Source organism: Bufo gargarizans, chromosome 8 (genome assembly GCF_014858855.1).
Source record: "Bufo gargarizans isolate SCDJY-AF-19 chromosome 8, ASM1485885v1, whole genome shotgun sequence".
Lineage (NCBI taxonomy): Eukaryota > Metazoa > Chordata > Amphibia > Anura > Bufonidae > Bufo > Bufo gargarizans.
The window spans coordinates 142,451,505-142,471,194 of record NC_058087.1 but is presented as its reverse complement, the minus strand read 5'-3'; the positions used below and the strand labels follow the sequence as shown (position 1 = coordinate 142,471,194).

Here is a 19,690-nt window from a genome sequence, read left to right as displayed (position 1 = left end):
GTACCCTATGTATCCCCAGCATCCCAGGCAGGGCGGGGGCAGCTCCCCCCCTGTGGGGTCTGGTATATTTTGGTGCTGACAGGCACCTTCCCCCCCCCCCCCCCCCCCCCCACCTCTCGGAGCAGAGGAGGGGGCTCCGCCTGCCACATTGCAGCGCCCTCCTATTCTGGTGACGTCTCCTGCTGCTGCCTGTGTGAGGAGAGAGGACCGGGCTGTGGAGAGTGAAGATGGTGCTGCTGGCGGTGGCATCGTGCCCTCGCAGGCTGGCCAGGCGCTCCCGCTCGGCGATAGCGGCGGCTCTCACCGTGCTGCTCATCCAGACCCTCATCGTGTGGAATTTCAGCAGCCTGGACTCCGGGGACGAGCAGCGGGGCGGAGGCGGCAGCCGGGAGAAGAGGGACCGGGGCAGCCACCGAGATGAGCCCCGGCTAGGACACGAGCAGCAGCGCCGCAGAGGAGCAGCACTGCACAACCAAGCGCTGGTAGGTGCGAGCCTGGCATCCTGTGCTGAGGAATGCAGGGGCTGTGATCAGACGGGCAGTACCCGGGCACAGGGGCTCCTCTGGTGGCACTGGGATCGAGCATGTTGTATAGCTGCTCTGTCTGGTTGGATACCCAAGTGGCTGGAAACTTTTCAGAGTGTTGCATCTTTGCTGTAGGGGTCTGTGTACTTACCCTTGTACAATGTTCAGGTGGCACATGTCATGGTGATTGACTGGGTATGTACCGTAAGAGAATGATCTGCTAAAATGGTGGAGTCCGAATGGAAAATTTAGGTCCTAGATAAGAAAAAACCTTTGGCCATCACAGAGCCCATACCCACCTGATTGGCATCCATTGAAAAATCAGCTGAAAATACTGGTGGTCATACGACGTGTCGGCTCTCGGTCACCCCGGGAAGTTATCTTCACATGTATGGCTTCCATCACAGTCTCTTGCCAGTCATTGTGCCACCATGACACCCGCTGAGGCGGGTATTCACGTTGAACATGTTGTCACGTTCGTTGGGTATCTGGTCAGTTTCGACTTGTTCGAAAATATTGGCTTGTTGGTAATCTTTAAGAAAAATGGTCCATGGCCGCCTTTCATCTGAGCAGCACAATAGGCGAAGCTGGAATCACTGCCACTTGACTGAGTTTAAATAGTCTATTGGGGCAGGAGGATGGCTGGGATCCTAGAGGCTCTGCGGGCATGGAGGTCGGGTGCTGCATGCGAACATCATGTGTGGCCTCCGTCGTAGCAGTCGTGTCATCTCTCCTACTGGCAATATCAGACGTCTTCGGCTTTGACGGCGTGCGACTTCCTTGTGTGATGCGCTGCTCAGATGTTTGCTTGTTCTAGCATGAGAAAGTGACAGAATGACACAGATTGAGATGCAGCAGTGGGGGCTTCCTCAGCCATTTTTACATCTCTGCGAGATACCAGACGTGACGGAGAATGGGGGTGTTCCACCCTGTAGAAGGGTTCCTACGTTATGTAATACGGCTTGCATGAGTGTGGGGGTCATCGGTGCTATCATGAGCCCATGGTATTGCTGTACATATCATCCTGTCCGGAACCGTCTACCATACATAGGAGAATGACTACTCAGGACGAATGCATCAGTGCTGTTGTATAGTATTACTATTGTATCTTTGCCCTCTATTTATTTATTTATTTATTTATTAATTATATTTACAAACATCTTCATTGTTGTATTTTGTATCAAGTCTCTTCCTCTTCTCTTCTACCATTCACGGTGGGTCTCCTTCCTCCTCTGGTGTCCTTGACAGTTTTTGTCAGAGGAGGCTTGTACCTGTTGACTTGCAGTCGTCTGTATAACGTTGACGTAGTTGAGCAGAATTTGCCATATGTAGCAGGGCTGTGTTTGTCCAGTGGCGCACAAATAAGACTATTTGGAGTATTTCTTTTTTTTTATAAAGCTGCGGAGTGCATCGTGACTGCGCAGTGTAGACAGTCTCATAGAGGTCAATGGCAAAATTCATCTCTAATACCTGAACCTGACGTAGCGTATAAGGCTGCGGCTACATGACGACGATGTCTCGCAACAAGAAATTCAATGTGACACTAAAGAGCCGTGATGGCTAACCTCCGGCACTCCAGCTGTGGTAAAACTGCGAATGCCAAGATGTACACTTGCTTGGCTGTTCTCAGAACGCCATAGAAATGAATGGAGAATGCTGGGAGTCGTAGTTTCACCACAGCTAAAGTGCCAGAGGTTAGCCATCACTGCTATAGAGTAAGGTCTCGTGCACACAAGCGTATTTTGTTTCCATGTCCGTCCCGTTTTTTCTGCGGCCCTTATGGAACCATTCACTTCAATGGATCTTCAAAAAGAAAATGGAAATGACTCTGTGTGCATTCCGTTTCCGTATGTCCACATGGCTATGCCACAAAAAAGATAGAATGTGTACTATCCTTGTCCATTTGGCGGACAAGGATAGGCATTGTTACAATGGATGTTATACGGATCTCACACAGACGTCATCCGTATTGTTTGCGGATCCGTGTTTTGCGGACCACAAAATACAAATGATCGTGTGCATGAACCCTAACTCGGATATGCAATTGCTCATTATTAGCAATTTTCTCAGCGGGCAATCAAATCTTTATTTGTCACCCTATTTATAAAACGTAACTTTTAACATAAGCTATTTTACGACAAGACGCGCGACATTGCACATAATGATTCTCAGTGGTGTCAGAATGAAACAAGCGGCATACTGCGACGTGACAGTCGCAAAACATCCAAACCTGAAGGAATTTGTGTCTCACGTCGCACTCAACTTTTACTCCAATGACTTTAGCGTAAGCTGCGTGTGACAGATGACTTACCTGCGAGTGGCCTGCAACTTGGCTGCGTGTTTAGGCTGGGGCTACACGGCGACACGCAGGGGTGCACCTAGCCTTTCTGCTGCCTGAGGTAGAAACTTAAACGGCGCCCCCCCATTTCTTAACCTAACCCCTTTGCCACAATGAAAGCTCTCATTGCCCATGGCCCTTCTGCTGCCCCCCTCCCCCTCTTGCCCCTACCTGGTGCTGCCTGAGGCGATCGCCTCACCTGGCCTCATTGGTGGTGCACCCCTGGCGACAAGCGTTGCGCAGCAAGAAAGAAGTGCAATGTTGCACCAAAATATCCAGACCTGATGGATTTAGTGACTACTTTCAGCGCATTGACTTTAAAGGGGTTGTTGTGATACTAAGCACAGTCACTATACAATGTAGGGCACTGTGCTTGGTAAGCAGTGAGGAGCCACCTCCAACAGCTGATCAGCGGGGGTCCCGGGTGTCGGACCCTCCCCGATCAGATTACTGATGACTTATCCAGAATATAAGTCATCAGTAAAGTAGTGAGAAAACCACTTTATTGTAAGTTGTGTGCAACACACAAATCGTCTGTGACAGTCCTAAAATAGTCCTAAAACTTGCTGCCACGCGTTGCATGTCACCATGTAGCCGCAGCCTAAGGGATGCGAACGTTTTTTTTTCCAGTTTATGGTCCGTTTTTTGCGTTCCGAATAAGGACCGTATACGTAACCCCTTCATTTCAATGGATCCGCAAAAAAAACCGGAAGGCATTCCGCATGCCTTCCGTTTCCTTATTTCCGTATATCAGTTCAAAGATGGAACATGTCCTATTATTGTCCGCATAACGGACAAGGATCGTACTGTTCTATCAGGGGCAAGCTGTTCCGTTCCGCAAAAAACGGAATGCACACGGACATGGTCCTTATTGTTTGCGGATCTGTTTTTTGCGGACTTCAAAATACTGAAAAAGCCATACGGTCGTGTGCATGAGCCCTAAGACTCCTATTGTTGTCCATGATCTGTTGAGCGGGATATGGGGAGGATAACGCTGTTGTGTGACTATAACCCCCAACATACTAAGTGGTTCTGTCTATGAGCGGCTTTACTCCCTGTGTAATGGCTCTACCTATAGTAGGTGATTGTGGTGACAGCAGGGAGCGTGTCACTACTGAAGGTGGATTAAGAGCACAGATCCTCAGCCGTAATCTGTTACCCAGACCCCCTCTCAGGCACTTGAGAAACATCTTCTGGCTCGTTAGAAGGAGCATAAATTGAATGCAGATTTTAATAACAATGACACAATACATCGGCGGTGGGGAGCAGGGCGGAAACATTGAGAACACTTTATATTTCAGACAGTTTATAATTCAGTCTTGTTCGAAATTATGAAAAAATGGGTATTCTGAGAGCAATAGAAAGAGCGTCCCTCCAAAAAAAAAAAAAAATTCTTAATAAATCCTATATAAATATCTCAGTTTAAGGCCTCATGCACATGACAGTTGTTTTTCTTGGTCCGCAAAACGGGGTTCCGTTGTTCCGTGATCCGTTTCCAATTTTGTTTCCGTGTGTCTTCCTTTATTTTTGGAGGATCTCCAGACATGAAGGAAAGTAAAAAAAAATCTAAGTCAAGTTTACCATGCAAATGATAGGAAAAAAACGGACACGGACGCGTGAATGCAGATGACAATCTTGTATGCCTCCGTGTTTTTTCACGGAACCCTTGACTTGAATGGGTCTGCGAACCGTTGTCCGTGAAAAAAATAGGACAGGTCATATTTTTTTCACGGACTGGAAACACGGATCACGGACGTGGATGACAAACGGTGCATTAGCCGAGTTTTCCGCTGACCCATTGAAAGTCAATGGGTCCGCAGAAAATCACGGAAAACCGAGCAACGGACACGGCACACAACAACGGTCGTGTGCATGAGGCCTTACCATGTTGTGGAAAACTGGGTGACAACCAACATGGCCGCCACTGCTACCAAAGGAGTGGAAAAGCTGAATTGTCACCCAGATTTCTCAGTCTCCTGGTTATGCTATAAAAAAAAAACAAGAACGAAGACTAAAAACGTTGAAATAGGTTGGGAAAGCTGGGTGACCACGTCTGTTTAGAAGGTGTAATGGGTGCATTCCCACGGGTAGGTCATGGGCCAAATGGCCGCGGCGTTTCATCTGTACGGATCATGCGTTTTTAACACGTGTGAATACGCCTCTGCTTAAGAACTGGCTCATTTCTAAGGCTCTGTTCACACTGTTTTTATGGCTCTGACGGTTCCATTTTTGAAAACAGATATGCACAAATTCCGGTGAACCGTATTGACTCTCTACCCATTAATGGCGCGGTCTGCACTAGTGCAGCCTTAAAAGAGCAATTCAAGGACTTCTATGTTGGTGATATTTTATCTTAGGGAGGAGTCCCCCTTAAGTGCCCCCTTTGTCCTGTACAGCTCAACAGACGTTGGTCTGCAAACCATTATTGCAAAACTACAACTCCAAATCTGCTGGTGGTTGTAGTTTTGCAGTAGCTGGCGAGCCGTAGCTTGATAGACGTACTATAGGTGTCCATGAAGGTTTCTTTTGGGAGAGGAGAGGTCTCATGTGATACAACGTACTATCACAGTAATACACCTTCTATACTCCACAATGACAGTCTATACCGCCAGAACATTCGGAGGCACACGGCTGACCAGCAGTGTACAGGCTTTGTTCTAGATCTCTACAGGTCCTGATTAGCAGATAGGCGGTGTGATGCAGGTCATTATCTGTCTACCAGTGCGGCTGGTAAACCCCTGCCCGCCATTGTTTTCTGTCTCCGAGTAGCCAAAAAAGACATTTCAACCATCCAAACAGTTGAGTGTCTGCAGCCGCTTCAGTCTATACCATTAACCACAGGGCACTTTGCTAAGAGTGCAATTTTCCAATAGCATCTGACAGATGTTGTCTTGTGAGTGGATTTGTATTACAGTTATTCTGTTTCCTTTGAGAGGATTTAAGATTGCAATATTTCTACTGAAACCAGTAGCGGGGACCCTGATTCCTCACTGGAAAAACTGTTTGTGGAGCCTTTATATTCCATCTTACCATAATGGGGACCTGAGCGCCTGAGCCTCCCCTGTCTATGGAGAAGAGGGCTCTTTCTAACGTTTACATCCAATCTAATATCTATCTATCTATGTATTTATCCATCCATCTATTCATCCAATATCTATCTTCTATCTATCTCCTATCTATCTATCTATCCATCCATCCATCCATCCATCTATGTATTTATCCATCCATCCATTCATCCAATATCTATCTATCTATCTATCTATCTATCTATCTATCTATGTATTTATCCATCCATTCATCTAATATTTATCTATCTCTCATTCTCATATCTATCTAATATTAATATTTCTATTATCTTTAACTATCTCTTCTATATGTGTACTATCTATATATTTATCTATCTATTTATTAATTTATCTATGTATCTATCTATCTATCTATCATTCTGATATCTATCTAATATTGATCTTTCTATTATCTATAACTATCTCTTCTATATGTGTATTATCTATCTATCTATCCATCCATTATCTAGCAAAATAAGTTTCAGGGTGGCACAAGCAACAATAAGAAAAAGGAGTGCCAGCAGTCAAGATGTGACTAAACCATTAATAAAAAGAAAAAATCTGCGTCACTTCCAATAAGTAGAACAATGTCTAGTCCTATATTCACCCGTGCGACGTTCCGGACTGAAACGTCGCACAGGTGAATAAAGGACTAGACATTGTTCTACTTATTGGAAGTGACGCAGATTTTTTCTTTTTATATCCAATATCTAGATATCATATATCTATCTATCTATCTATCTATCTATCTATCCATCTACCTCTGTCATTCTTATCGATGTAGTCAGTAAAGCTAGTACTAAACCTGGCCATATGTAAAATATTCAGATATGTACAGGGGACATCTGGGGTAAGAAGCATTGATCGTGGTGGAGTTCAGTAAGCCTGATTCTTTGTTCCGCTGCGAGATAAGCCACTGTCAGAGGGCTGACACGTCCCCTCTCCCCATTAAATTTGGGGAGATAGTAGCTGACTTATGACGGACTGTTGGTTGCAGTCTGTTAAACCATGGATCTCTGCAAACGACAACGAACTGCAGCAATAGTTGCAGCAGAGCATATAATGCGTTTGAGGAGAAGGAGACTGAGCAGGCGACGGTTCTGGGTCCATGCTGTGATTGCGAACCGACAGCAAAGAGGACAGTTCTCCGCCATGTACGATAACCTACGTGCACATGAGGAGAAATTTTGCCGCGTTCCCGTTGAAGTCTATGGGCGCGAACGCGTGGCAATACGCCCCAAAGAAGCTTCTGTACTACTTTGGGCGTAGGGCGTTTTACAGCGTGTTCGTACACGCTGTAAAATGCGCAGGTGAGAACCATGCCCATGGGTCCGCAAAAAAATACGGAAGGTGCTCCATGTGCATTCCGTTTCTATATGTCCGTATTTCCGTTCCGCCAAAAAATAGAACATGTCCTATTATTGTCCACATTACTGACAAGGATAGTACTGTTCTATTAGGGGCCGGCCGTTCTGTTCCACAAAATACGGAATGCACACGGACGTCATCCGTATTTTTTGCAGACCGCAAAATACATGCATGAGGCCTGAGCCCGCGCTACCATTGAAATGCCATACATTATTGTGACGACAGAGCGAAGGGAACCTTTCAGATTTCATATACTGTAAGTTTCCAAGCTTTTCTGCCAGCCTAACAAGGCATCTACTATTCACCGAAGTCAGAATGACTCACGCACACAGTCCTCATAAAAAGCATGGCTCCTGTGTGAATATTCAACCACTGAAAGGATAATGACTGCCTTTATGTGGGGGATTTAGCAGAACTTGCGCAGTGGAAAAGTTGAGCATTTAGCCATGGCAGCCAATCAGATCCCAGAGTTCTAGGATGAATGAAGCAATCTGATTGACTCCTGTGAGCAAGTGCACCACTTTTCCTTTGCACCAGTTATACTACATCTCCCTTAAAGGGGTTGTCCAGGATTATTATTTGTACACTTACTTGCTCCCTGCTGCTCAGTTCGGGCTCCGGGCTGTCTTCACTTTCAGTCCCTGCCTGTAAACTTCCTGCACGGACAGGGTCATGTGCGCTGCTGCAGCCAATAACTATCTTCAGCGGTGACGTGTCCAAAGTGTCATGTGACCCAGCAGTGATGTGTCACTTGAGAAGATGTCACCACTGGGGCCAGTTATTGGCTGCAGCAGCGCATGTGATCCCGTCCATGCAAGAAGTTTACATGTGGGGACCAGAGGTCTGGTGAAGACAGTGGTAAGTGTCCGGGAGCGGGTGAGTATAAGGCTACGTTCATATCTCCGGTGAACGTTTCTCTCCCGGAATGGCCTGCTGACGTTCACCAGATCCGGCATTGACAGATTCCACAGATCATCTACAGATCCCTATTCATTACAGTGGGATCCAGCAGTGAAAAGACTGCTTCCTGCCATAAATGACAAATAATACTGCCGACAGCCGGCATTCTGCAGGATCATCTCTAAGACTACTTTCACACTTGCGTTGTTGTTTTCCGGTATTGAGATCCGGCACAGGATCTCAATATCGGATAAAACGTTTCCGTTTAGTCATCATGCATTCTGAATGGTGTGGGGGTTCGCTCTGGTAGTTGGGATAAGCGGATGCAGTACAGAGGCAAAGTACAAGTTCGTAATTCAAATTTCCTTGTTTATTCACACATAAGGTCAAACAAAAAACACTCTTTGCAAGGTTGGTGTTTGTTCACACCAAGTAGAAAGTTTGTGCATAACAAAAAAAAATGTCACCTTGTCGGCGGTTCAGCCTCCAGCAGTCAAATTGCAGGCTTTCGATGGCCTGCTCCCCCAATACACAGGTCTCAGCTTTTCAGCCCGGTACAGGGCTCAGTTCCCACACCAGCGATTGCCAGAGCTCCTCTGTCAGAAAGAGGTAATCACTCCCAGCTGACACTGCTGGCTGGGTTTTTTATAGGCCAGTCAAGACCCGGCCTGGAACGTGGGGAGTAGTCACCCACCCATCACTTTGACTACTCCCAGTAAGAGCCGTTCCAGATCAGCTGCCTCCTGTCTCTCTCTTTTTATCTATAGATCAGCTATACAGCCATACTAAAATAGCAAAGTGTCAATCAGCATTAGCTGCCGCTGACACCTGAAAATACCGGCTCTTACTTCAGGAACCTCAGTGACACATACCTTCCGTCAATGACGGACCCTTGCGCCTTCCTACAATGGAAGGAGATCCGTTCCGTCAGTATTCCGTTTTGTGACTAGACACAAAACCACTGCATGTGTCCGGTCATAAAAACGGAAAAAAAATGATCCGGAACTGAAAACAATGTAAGTCAATGGTGACGGATCAGTTTTTTTAGGAGCCTAAAAAAAATGTATTCGTAACCCATTGAGTTTCAATGTATTTACTGACGGATCCGTTTTTTTTCCATTTTAATTTCACACAACCGCATTTTAATGGAACAGATGCCTCCTGATGTGCAAAATCAAAACAGATCCGTTTAATTCGGGTATTGAGATCCTCTGCCGGAGGATGTGGACGTAGCCTAACTCTCTTCACAGGTCCCACCGGGAGGGGGGGTTAAGCATTTAAAAAAAAAAAACTAATCCTGGACAATTTCTTTAATATTTTGCATATTCTTTGGGAGATTTAGCAAAACTGGTGCAAAGATAAAAGGGATCAGTCGCCCATATCGCCCAATCAGCTTTCAGCTCTCATTTTTGAAAGAAAGGTGCGTTCTGATTGGTTACTTTAGGCAGCTCCTCTGCTTTCCCTTACAGCAGTTTTGATAAATCTCCTTCATTGTATACCAGGGACGTCTGATCTCTATTTTCCCATGAGACCGCTTGGGTTATGTTGACTTCTGTGTAATTTTCACAAAATTTGACAGTGCTCTTTTTATTTCTCTAAAGGACCCCATTGCAAGTCAGCGGGATCCATTGGATGCCAGTGGTGAACAGGTGTCATCTGAGTCTTATTACTGTACGTCTTCATGCACATAGCAGAGCGGCATGCCCTGAACGTTTAGGGCAGTGCATGAAGGTATAGCCTGTGCTCCAGGCGCTGAGGATACAAGGGGAGAATACTTCCCTATATAGGAAATCTGATGGAACATGGTGTGATTTTTTGTCGTATAGTTTTTTTGGGGGAAAAAATCTCCATAAAATTGGAGGCATATGGGGCGAAGTGGAGGCGTCGTAGACCTCAAGGGCAGCCCTATCTGGGCTCTGTACAGCACAGAGCAGTAATATGGCCGCGCGTGTGATATCTTACAGCAGCACAAAAAGCGGAATGTGAAAAAACACTGCGCTGCTTCTAACGATCTGCTAATGGGGTTGAGCTGGCGTTCATTTATTATGGGCTGCCTGACATGAATGTTTTTGTTACTGGAGTCGTAAGAATGAATCTATTTAACAGTTGTATTATTTAAATATCAGATCTGACAATTTCAGGCAATTAGTGAAGTATAATCAAGTGTTTGTTGTGATTGTAGAAGACGGAGGATTTCTGTCCCAACAAAGCAGGAATGTGATGTCGCCAGCGGAACGCAAAAACACGGAAATCGCCCTGTCATGGTCCATGACAAGGGACAAAGAATTATAATTTCTATAAATGATAGCAGATTTTTTTTAACAGGGCCGAACATGGGACTGCATTTATGTACATTTGTAGTAAAAGGGGTGGTGCTGGCCACTAGGGGGCGCTCCTGATGGGATAGGGGCAGGGCTTACAAAAGCAATTTGGGGTGATACGTTAATGTTAATGACGCATATATCGATATTACTATATGATTGAATTTACCTATTTTAAAGGGTTTACAAGGGTTGTCTGTTTTAACCCCTTCAAGACCCTGGGATTTTCCGTTATTGCGTTTTCATTTTTTACAACTTGCCCTCCCAGTGCCATAACGATTTTTTTTTCAGTGCACATGGCCAAATGAGGGCTTGTTTTTTTGCGGGAGAAGTTTCACTATCTAATGGCACCATTTAATATTGCATGTGATGCAGTGGGAAGCTGGAAAAAAAAAAATACAAATTTGGAAAAAAATGCAGTTCCGCCATAATTTTATGGATTTCGTTTTTACAGCGTTCCCTATGCGGTCAAACTGACCTGAATGACGGGGACAGAACTACAGTGCCTCCCTCCCATTCACTTCAAGGTGACCGCTCCCTCCTGTTCGCTTGAAGTGAACAGTTCAGAAGTAAACAGTGAGGAGAACACAGCGCTTGTACGAGCGCTGCGTTCTCTTCAAACTGCTGATCTGTGGAGCCGCCGGCAGTTGGGGCCCACCGATCTGATAATGATAACCTATTCTGAGGATAGGTCATCAATATAGCAAAAACGGAGAATGCCTTTAATAATATGTTGAGACTTCCTAACCTTTCAGTATCCATCTAATTATCATCACAGGTAGAATTACAATGACAGATATCACCTCTGTATATAGATAACACATGATCCACTATTCACAGTAGGTGATATCACAGCTTAACTGCCCCCTCCTGACCTCTGCACAGGGTACAGAGCATGCCCAGAAAACTCTCCCATAGAAGTCACTGAGGTCCCCCTCTGACCATTGTGTCCATGGTCCAAGAACAGGACGTCTTGATATATTTTACGTCCAGTGGCTAGTGCGAAAACTACAGGATTTTAATTTTTTTTTTTAGATATAGATAGCGACATGGAAAATTAAATAAAAAAATCACCTTCAATTCTAAAAATAAAATATTTAACATAAAAACTTGTTCCAAACAGTAGTCATTTTCTGGTGACACATTGCCTTTAAGTTCTGCTCCCACTCAGTCCATAGTTCTGCTCCCACTCAGTCCATTGTGACAGCCACCAGTAACTTCTGTCTTCGAAGCCTATCCCTATTACTCTTTACGCTACGGCGGTATTTTGAGCTTGTCTACAGGCTGCCGTGAGAAGTGTCAACATCTGCACGCTTGTCTTTGGTGTTCACGACAGGAGAAAAATGTAAAGGACATTTTTAAATCTGAGTCTATGATTAGACATGGGGTAAAGTTAACATAGAGATAGCCTGCTGGTTACCAGCCTTAAAACCAGAATGAGCCATTAAAGGGGTATTCCGGTTGGAGAAAGTTAGCCCCTGTCCTCAGGATAACTTTCAGATAGGTGGGGGTCCTACCGCTGGGATCTCCACTGATCATGAGAACGGGACCCCCGTACCCCGTGGAGCCCCCCTGAAATTAATGGAACAGCTAATCGGAAATGCACGCCATTAATTTCTATGGGAAGGTTAGAGATAGCCAAGTGCTGTATTTGGCTATCTCCAGCGCGTTTCCTACCAGCCGCTCCATACATTTCAAGGGGGCTCCACGGTGTATGGTGGGGATCCCAGTGTTAGGAACACCACCGATCTAATAGCTAGCCTCTATCTACTTTCTCTAACCAGAATACCCCTTTAAAAGGATTTTCCGGGATTTTCATATTCATGGCTTATCCCCAGGATAGATCAGCGGGGGTTACGCCCAGCCGATCAGCTGTTTGGAGCTCTCATTAACATTGTGTCCTCTTCACTGCTTACTAAGCACAGCGCCGTCCGTTCGATAGTGGCTGTGCATGGTATTGCAGCTCAACCCCATTCACTTGAATGGGACTAAGCTGCGCTTAGGCCACGTGACTAATGAATGCAACATCACTGGCCTAGGAATAGGCCTCATTGGAGAGCCACAGTCTCTTCAAACAGCTGATTGGTGGGGGGATGTCAGGAGTCAGACCCCCACGATCAGACACCCCCTTTAATATAGAGACAGCTTGCTGGTTACCAACTTTAAAACTAGAATGAGCTACTAGCGTTTTTCTTTTCCGGTATTGCGTTCCGTCCTAGGGGCTCAATACTGCGGGAAAACTGATCAGTTTTATCCCCATGCATTCTGAATGAAGAGCAATCCGTTCAGGATGCATCAGTTCAGTCCCTCTTACGTTTTTTTGTCCGGAAAAAAATTCTCTCTGGCCAAAAATCTTGAACACTTGCCATTGAACTGTATTAAAGCTGGATCTGGTACTCATTGTTCTGGAAAACCGTATCCGGTTTCCCGATCTGCGCATGCGCAGACCTTTAAAAATGTGACAACCGGAAAGATGGATCTGGTATTCCCTCTCACAAATGCATTTGTTTGCGTCCGGATTTCTGGATCCGGCAGGAACTGCCTGCCGGAATCCTCTGCCGCAAGTGTAAAAAGTAGCCTAAAAATGATTGTAAGACAAGCCACAAAGAATGTCTCAGCATCAGGAGGACCCAGCATGTCCATGCATTACAAAACAGCTCATTGATTTCAACTGGCAGCATGTAATACTTTCATTTCCCCTACGGTGGCGCTGTTGCGGAGCTGAATACTTGCTGCTGGGCTCCTCTATAAATGACAGTAAACTCTCTGATCGGCCTACTTTAGGGGAAATAGAAAAGGAATTGTCATTAGCAGACAGCCCCTGTTCTATTTATGCAGATGTGCACAAAACAGAGCCCCCTAGTGGATACATTATTATGAAAAATGTAAAGTGATTTCATTGACTGATCACTTATTTTTTTCAAAAATACCTTTTCCTAGTATCCATTTATAGATTTCCTCTTCTCTGCAGATGTACAACCACCTTGACCTTTAGATGGCAATTGTTTGCGGGCTTGTTAGCAACTTAGTTCTGTAGAAAGCTGTCCATTTAAAAGCTTTACTGACGCATTTTAGCTTGTAGGTTGCCATAACACGGCAGACCATTGTTTCTATCGTGTTTCATCGCATTCGTACGTAGATATCTTGCCACAGTTGGAAAGTTGTTTCCCTTGTGTCGTCAATTAATAATCTGAATGTGGCCCGCATTATAAAGACGACCCTGTACACTGCTCCGTATTTCCTCTCTTGAAAGAGGAGCAGTCAGCTCTCCTGACCTGTCTGGTCAAAGGGCATCTGTCAGCAGATTTGTACCTATGACACCTAGAGGCTCTGCTCTCTCTGCAACTGCCGCCCCCTATGCACTTTGATTGACAGGGTCAAGCAGTGTCAACGTCATCTCACCTGCCCTGTAAAAAAAGGGCCGAGAATCGCACAGATCATCTCCTTCATAGTAATGCTCATTAGCGATGATCTGGCGGTGTAAATCTACTGCCGATGAACGAGCGAAATGTCCTTGTTTCCCGGTGGCAGATTGTGCTGTGTAATGACGATCCGGTGCTGGGAAACAACAACTCGTTATGGGGGAGGAGTGATGGCATTAGCGATCGCTGGGGAGTATGCAGCGGTCTCCGACCTGACACCACTGACTGGACCGCGTCAGGGTGTGTACAGAGACCCCTGCTTGGTGACTGTAGCTCATGTATTTTTATGACATTTCCAGTAGGAGTCACAGAGGGACTGTACAAGAAAGACGCTCTAGAATTGTTATCTAGCATTTAGTAAACCAGACGTGTCCTGGTCCCACGTGCATATACGGTTTTTCATGGATTGGTAGACTATAGTCACCCCCACTTCCTCATAGAGTGTAAGCTCTTGCAAGCAGGGCCGTCAATCCTAGAGTCTCAGTTCTATATTAGGCGACTTTCACACTAGCGTTAAAGTTTTCCGGTATTGAGTTCCGTCCTAGGGGCTCAATACCGGAAAAAAAGCTTCAGTTCAGTCCCTTTTACGGTATCTGGCTGGAGAAAATATCGCAGCATGCTGCGGTATTTTCTCCGGCCAAAATTCCGGAACACTTGCCGGATTGCCGGATTCGGCATTAATTTCTATTGAAATGTATTAATGCTGGATCCGGTACCAAGTGTTCCGGAAAAACAGATCCGGTTTCCCAGTCTGCGCATGCGCAGACCTTTAAATCTATGAAAAAGATAAATATCAGATCCGTTTTTCCGGATGGCACCGGAGAGACGGATCCGGTATTGCAATGCATTTGTCAGACGGATCAGCATCCGGATCCGGAAACAAATGATATCCGTTTGCATACGGATTTCCGGATCCTGCAGGCAGTTCCGGCAACGCTAGTGTGAAAGTACCCTAAGTCGGTAACTATGTCTTTTGTTTTGTACATGAACCCTCTGGATTGTAAAGCGCCGCGGAATATGGTGGAGCTAAATAGATAAAGATTATTATTTGTAAATCAATTCGAAATAACCTTTTTTATTTTAACGCATTTCACACCGCCGTCGGTTTATTATTTATTGGGGGAAAAAAGGACACTTTTCAAGCAAATTCATGTTAAAAATAACCATCCATGAAACGCTTTCCCACACGTGGGAAGAGAGAAGGAAAGGTGTGAAAGGAGGGCTGTTGGATAATCGCTCTGACAGCCGTTTTGCACCATCTTGTTTGAATGCATTGTCTTCGGGCGCCTCAGGGTGGGAGTCAATGAGGTGAACGTAAACGTTAGATGCAAAGCCGGAGACGCGCACCTATCTGTCGCACATGGAGAGACCCCATCTGCTGCCTTCTGAGAAAGGAAATATGGGAGCCCGGGAAAGGCGATTTTTTTTTATTTTATTTTTTTAATTTTTTTTATTAATGTCATAATAGTACCATCGGCTTTTTAGCATCCGCCGTTAAAAGTCAGCGCACAAATGCCAGCGCATTTGTTAATATGTCTGCTCATTGAGATGTAACTCTCTACTCCTGTCTTCTTAGCGCTTATGAAAACATGGATTTGCTGCTGCCAGATATATTCGACTCTGGTTCTAGTTAGGAGTCGCTAATTGGTTTTGTATTAACGAAACGTCTGCGGGAATGCATTTTTCAAATACTGGAGCTTTGCAATAGGAAAGGGGAAATATCGGTTTCCTTTTTTTTAAAGTGCGTTTGGAAATTATGGAAAAAGGAGAAGCAAAACCTCCATAACTTGCCACCACCCAAGCAATTTCCAAATTGATAATGAATGGAGGTTCCAGAATGCTAAGTGAGATTTTACACTGCGCCAGAAATGTTCATTGCTTTATTGTACGTTGCGGCATCAAATAATTTTTTTCTTTTTTTCCCCTGTTTAGCTTGTGTAAATGAACTAAGTGCCTAATGTCTTCTGGCAAAAGATTGCTGACAGGCAGAAATGTCTACTGTGTATGTAGACTGCTGAGGAAATAATCAGTTCACTGTACGGTGCCCAGTCATTTTTGCAGCCTTTTTTAGTCTTTATTTTTTTTGCAATTAAATCAAACTTTAAAGAAAAAAAAAAACACATCTTGAAGGCTATGTACACCAGAGGTTGCACAACGTTTTTTCCAGAAGAGTAAAAATACTGCTGTGATAATTTTTGAGGCGTATTTTTACTTGAGGAGGAGTACGAAAGTAGCGGTAATACATAGGACTGCACTCGCTCACATATGTGTTGGAGGCTGCGTTTGGAGCCTCTGTTGCGGATTCTGTTGAAAGACCAGACAAAAAAGCTTTATATGTAGCACTTTTTTGTCTGGAAAAAAGACAGGATCCCGAACGGAAACTGATCCCATCATAGTCGGCAGAGTCTGGGGGAGGAGGGGGGAGCAGGGTCACCATTGGGGTGACGGGAGGAGGGAGCAGGGTCACTGGTGGAGGGGAGAAGGGTTACTAGTGGGGTGACAGGAGGAGGGGGGAGCAGGGTCACTGGTGGTTGGGAGCAGAGTTTCTAGTGGGGTGACAGGAGGAGGGGGAGCAGGGTCATTAGTGGTTGGGAGCAGGGTTACTAGTGGGGTGACAGGAGGAGTGGGGAACAGGGTCACTGATGGAGGGGAGCAGGGTTTCTAGTGGGATGACAGGAGGAGGGGGGAGCAGGGTCACAAGTGGGGTGACAGGAGGAAGGAGGAGCAGGGTCTCTAGTGGAGTGACAGGAGGAGTGGGGAGCAGGGTTACTAGTGGGGTGACAGGAGGAGGGGGGAGCAGGGTTACTAGTGGAGTGACAGGAGGAGGGGGGAGCAGGGTTACTAGTGGAGTGACAGGAGGAGGGGGGAGCAGGGTCACTAGTGGGGTGACAGGAGGAAGGAGGAGCAGGGTCTCTAGTGGAGTGACAGGAGGAGTGGGGAGCAGGGTTACTAGTGGGGTGACAGGAGGAGGGGGGAGCAGGGTTACTAGTGGAGTGACAGGAGGAGGGGGGAGCAGGGTCACTAGTGGGGTGACAGGAGGAAGGAGGAGCAGGGTCTCTAGTGGAGTGACAGGAGGAGTGGGGAGCAGGGTTACTAGTGGGGTGACAGGAGGAGGGGGGAGCAGGGTTACTAGTGGAGTGACAGGAGGAGGGGGGAGCAGGGTTACTAGTGGAGTGACAGGAGGAGGGGGGAGCAGGGTCACTAGTGGGGTGACAGGAGGAAGGAGGAGCAGGGTCTCTAGTGGAGTGACAGGAGGAGTGGGGAGCAGGGTTACTAGTGGGGTGACAGGAGGAGGGGGGAGCAGGGTTACTAGTGGAGTGACAGGAGGAGGGGGGAGCAGGGTTACTAGTGGGGTGACAGGAGCAGGGGGGGAGCAGAGAACTGGGAGACTGGACAGAACCACGATTGGAGGAGGGGGGAATCACTTACTTGAAGACTGACAGGCCAGGCTTTTCACTGCCACAACACAGCCGGGGTGGGGGGGGGGGGGGTCACAGGCCCAGGGGCAGCTCTTCTCTCAGATCAGTCACACGAGTCCATGGCTCCTTAGCTCTCCAGCTGCCCTGTCATGTTTCCCGGGGTCCTTGGGAAGAGCGACCTGCTCTCCTTACTACAGCCACCCCCGGGAGCCGGGCCCTCCTCCTTCCAGCTCTCGTTGGCTTCCACTGGCTGACTTGACCTGTATACCAAACCAATAACAAAGCTCCTTGCTGTAATGAGCTTTGTTATTGGTCATTTCCCGCACAGGAAGCATCGCTGCGCTGCCTGTGCTGTTCACAGCGCTCACTGCACTGATGAATGTGATAGAAAAGTCTAAGGCGTTTTGGAAGACCTTAGACTTTTTCCAGAGAGTAAAATCACCTAAACAAGCATCATAGACGCTTGTACAGGCGTTATGGTGACCTCTGATGTGCACCTTTGGGGCAATTTTTTGAAAATTATTGCATTGTACTAATTTTAAACTAAAATCTTTTTTTCAATTGGTCTTTATTAAAAATATGGAATCCTTTTTTTCTGTACAGGGCTGAGATCCTGTAGTAGCAGCCTGTGGATTTTCTGTCTTTTCCATCAGTTGGAGAGCTGATGGGCTCCTTCTCTCTACTCTCTGACATTGTAAACACATTATAGCTCAGTCCTTATCTTACTGATAAGAATGTGGCTTAATAAGTGTTTAGGACCTCTTATAGGTTAGAGATAAGGGTTATTAGATGGCTGGCACAAAGTGAAAGTACCCTAAGACAGTTAGAAAAACTGAAAAACAATATTTTTAATAAAGGTCAATTGAAAAAGTTTTTTTGCCACAAATTAGTAAAATGCAATCATAAAAAAATTGCCTTCGAAGGTGTACATAACCTTTTAAAGTGGTTCTCCGGGAATAAAGATTTTTTTCCAAGTTCCCCCTCCTTAAACAAAAGATTCATACTTATGTGTTCTGCTTGCTTGTCTCCAATTGATTAGGCTAGGTTCACACAACCGTATGTGTTTTGCGGTCCGCAAAAAAACAAAAACGGATGACTGCCGTATGGCATCCGTTTTTTTTTGCAGATCCATTTTAACAATGCCTATCCTTGTCCGCAAAACGTACAAGAATAGAACATGTTCTATTTTTTTTTTTTGGCGCGGCTACGGAACGGACATACTGATGTGGATAGCATTTTTTGCAGACCCATTGAAATAAATGGGTCCTCATCCAATCTTCAAAAAAAACGGAACGGGCACACGGAAACAAAATACGTTCGTGTGAATGTAGCCTAACTCAGCGAGTATCATTCACTGCCCTCCAACATGCTTCTCAAGATCCTTGGCGTCCTGCAATGGCAACTGTTGATGTTGTGCTTGGAAATATAAAGAACCCAGTACAATCAACCCTACCAGCCAGTGTGCCTGATTTAATAGGGTTGATCCTGCTGGTCTGTGCTCTTTAGAATGTGCACCCCAAGTCGATTAACGCTACAGATTTTTTCCTGCGCCATGCATGCAGATGAGGTTTTTCTGTTGTCCTCCTGACTGTAGATAGCATGTGTCCATAGCTCTACGTGTCACTGCAGAATATTAGCGCCATCCCGCTTCCTCTTCTTAACCTTACAGGATTAGTCATCTTCTCAGTAAGTGACCCCCGTCACATATCGACACCGTAACAAGACATCTTACACTCATTTCAACAAGGACCAGTCGTTCACAAAACGGATCCTAATTAATTGAGAGCATTATGGCGCGGACAGTTTGCTTTGTATTTGCGGTGAGAGCGTACTGCAGATGTTCTGTTTTTGAGATGAATACCTATTCATTTGCTTGTTTCAGCCTGAGAGCCAGCTGTTCCAGAAAAGGCATATACAAATTCCATTTACTTGTCATGAAATATTGCAGATGGCAGGGTTTACAGTGTAAAATACCCTCATTACCTGCTATTTGTTTCATTTATACTGGGAATTATTTCTTGCTGTGAACAAAAGGAATCTCTTCTTGAAAGAGACTAAATATAAGGTGAAAATGCGCCCACCTTGCTCTATATTTTTGCGGATGCCGCTGGACGGACGGGTGCGGACGGCACACCGCATCTTTTGCAGCCCCACTGAAGTGAATGGGTCCGCATTCGACCCACAAAAAATGCGGATTGGATGTGGACCAAAAAATATGTTGGTGTGCATGAGCCCTTAGATCCACTCTTCTGTTTCAGCAAACTACGTATAGATGTCTTTAAAGGGCATCTGTCAGCAGTTTTGTACCTATGAAACTGGCTGACCCTGTTGCA

General features: G+C 45.8%; 1 protein-coding gene across 1 annotated transcript in view; it reads left to right on the top strand.

The window, feature by feature from the left end:
• The first annotated feature begins 203 nt into the window (after positions 1-203).
• XYLT1 (xylosyltransferase 1) overlaps positions 204-19,690 on the top strand; it is a 302,674-nt gene continuing 283,187 nt past the window's right edge. Inside the window, exon 1 of the mRNA XM_044303506.1 lies at positions 204-482. Within this exon, the coding sequence (XP_044159441.1) occupies positions 228-482 (255 nt within the window). The 5' untranslated portion in view covers positions 204-227. The remainder of the gene's footprint in view (positions 483-19,690) is intronic.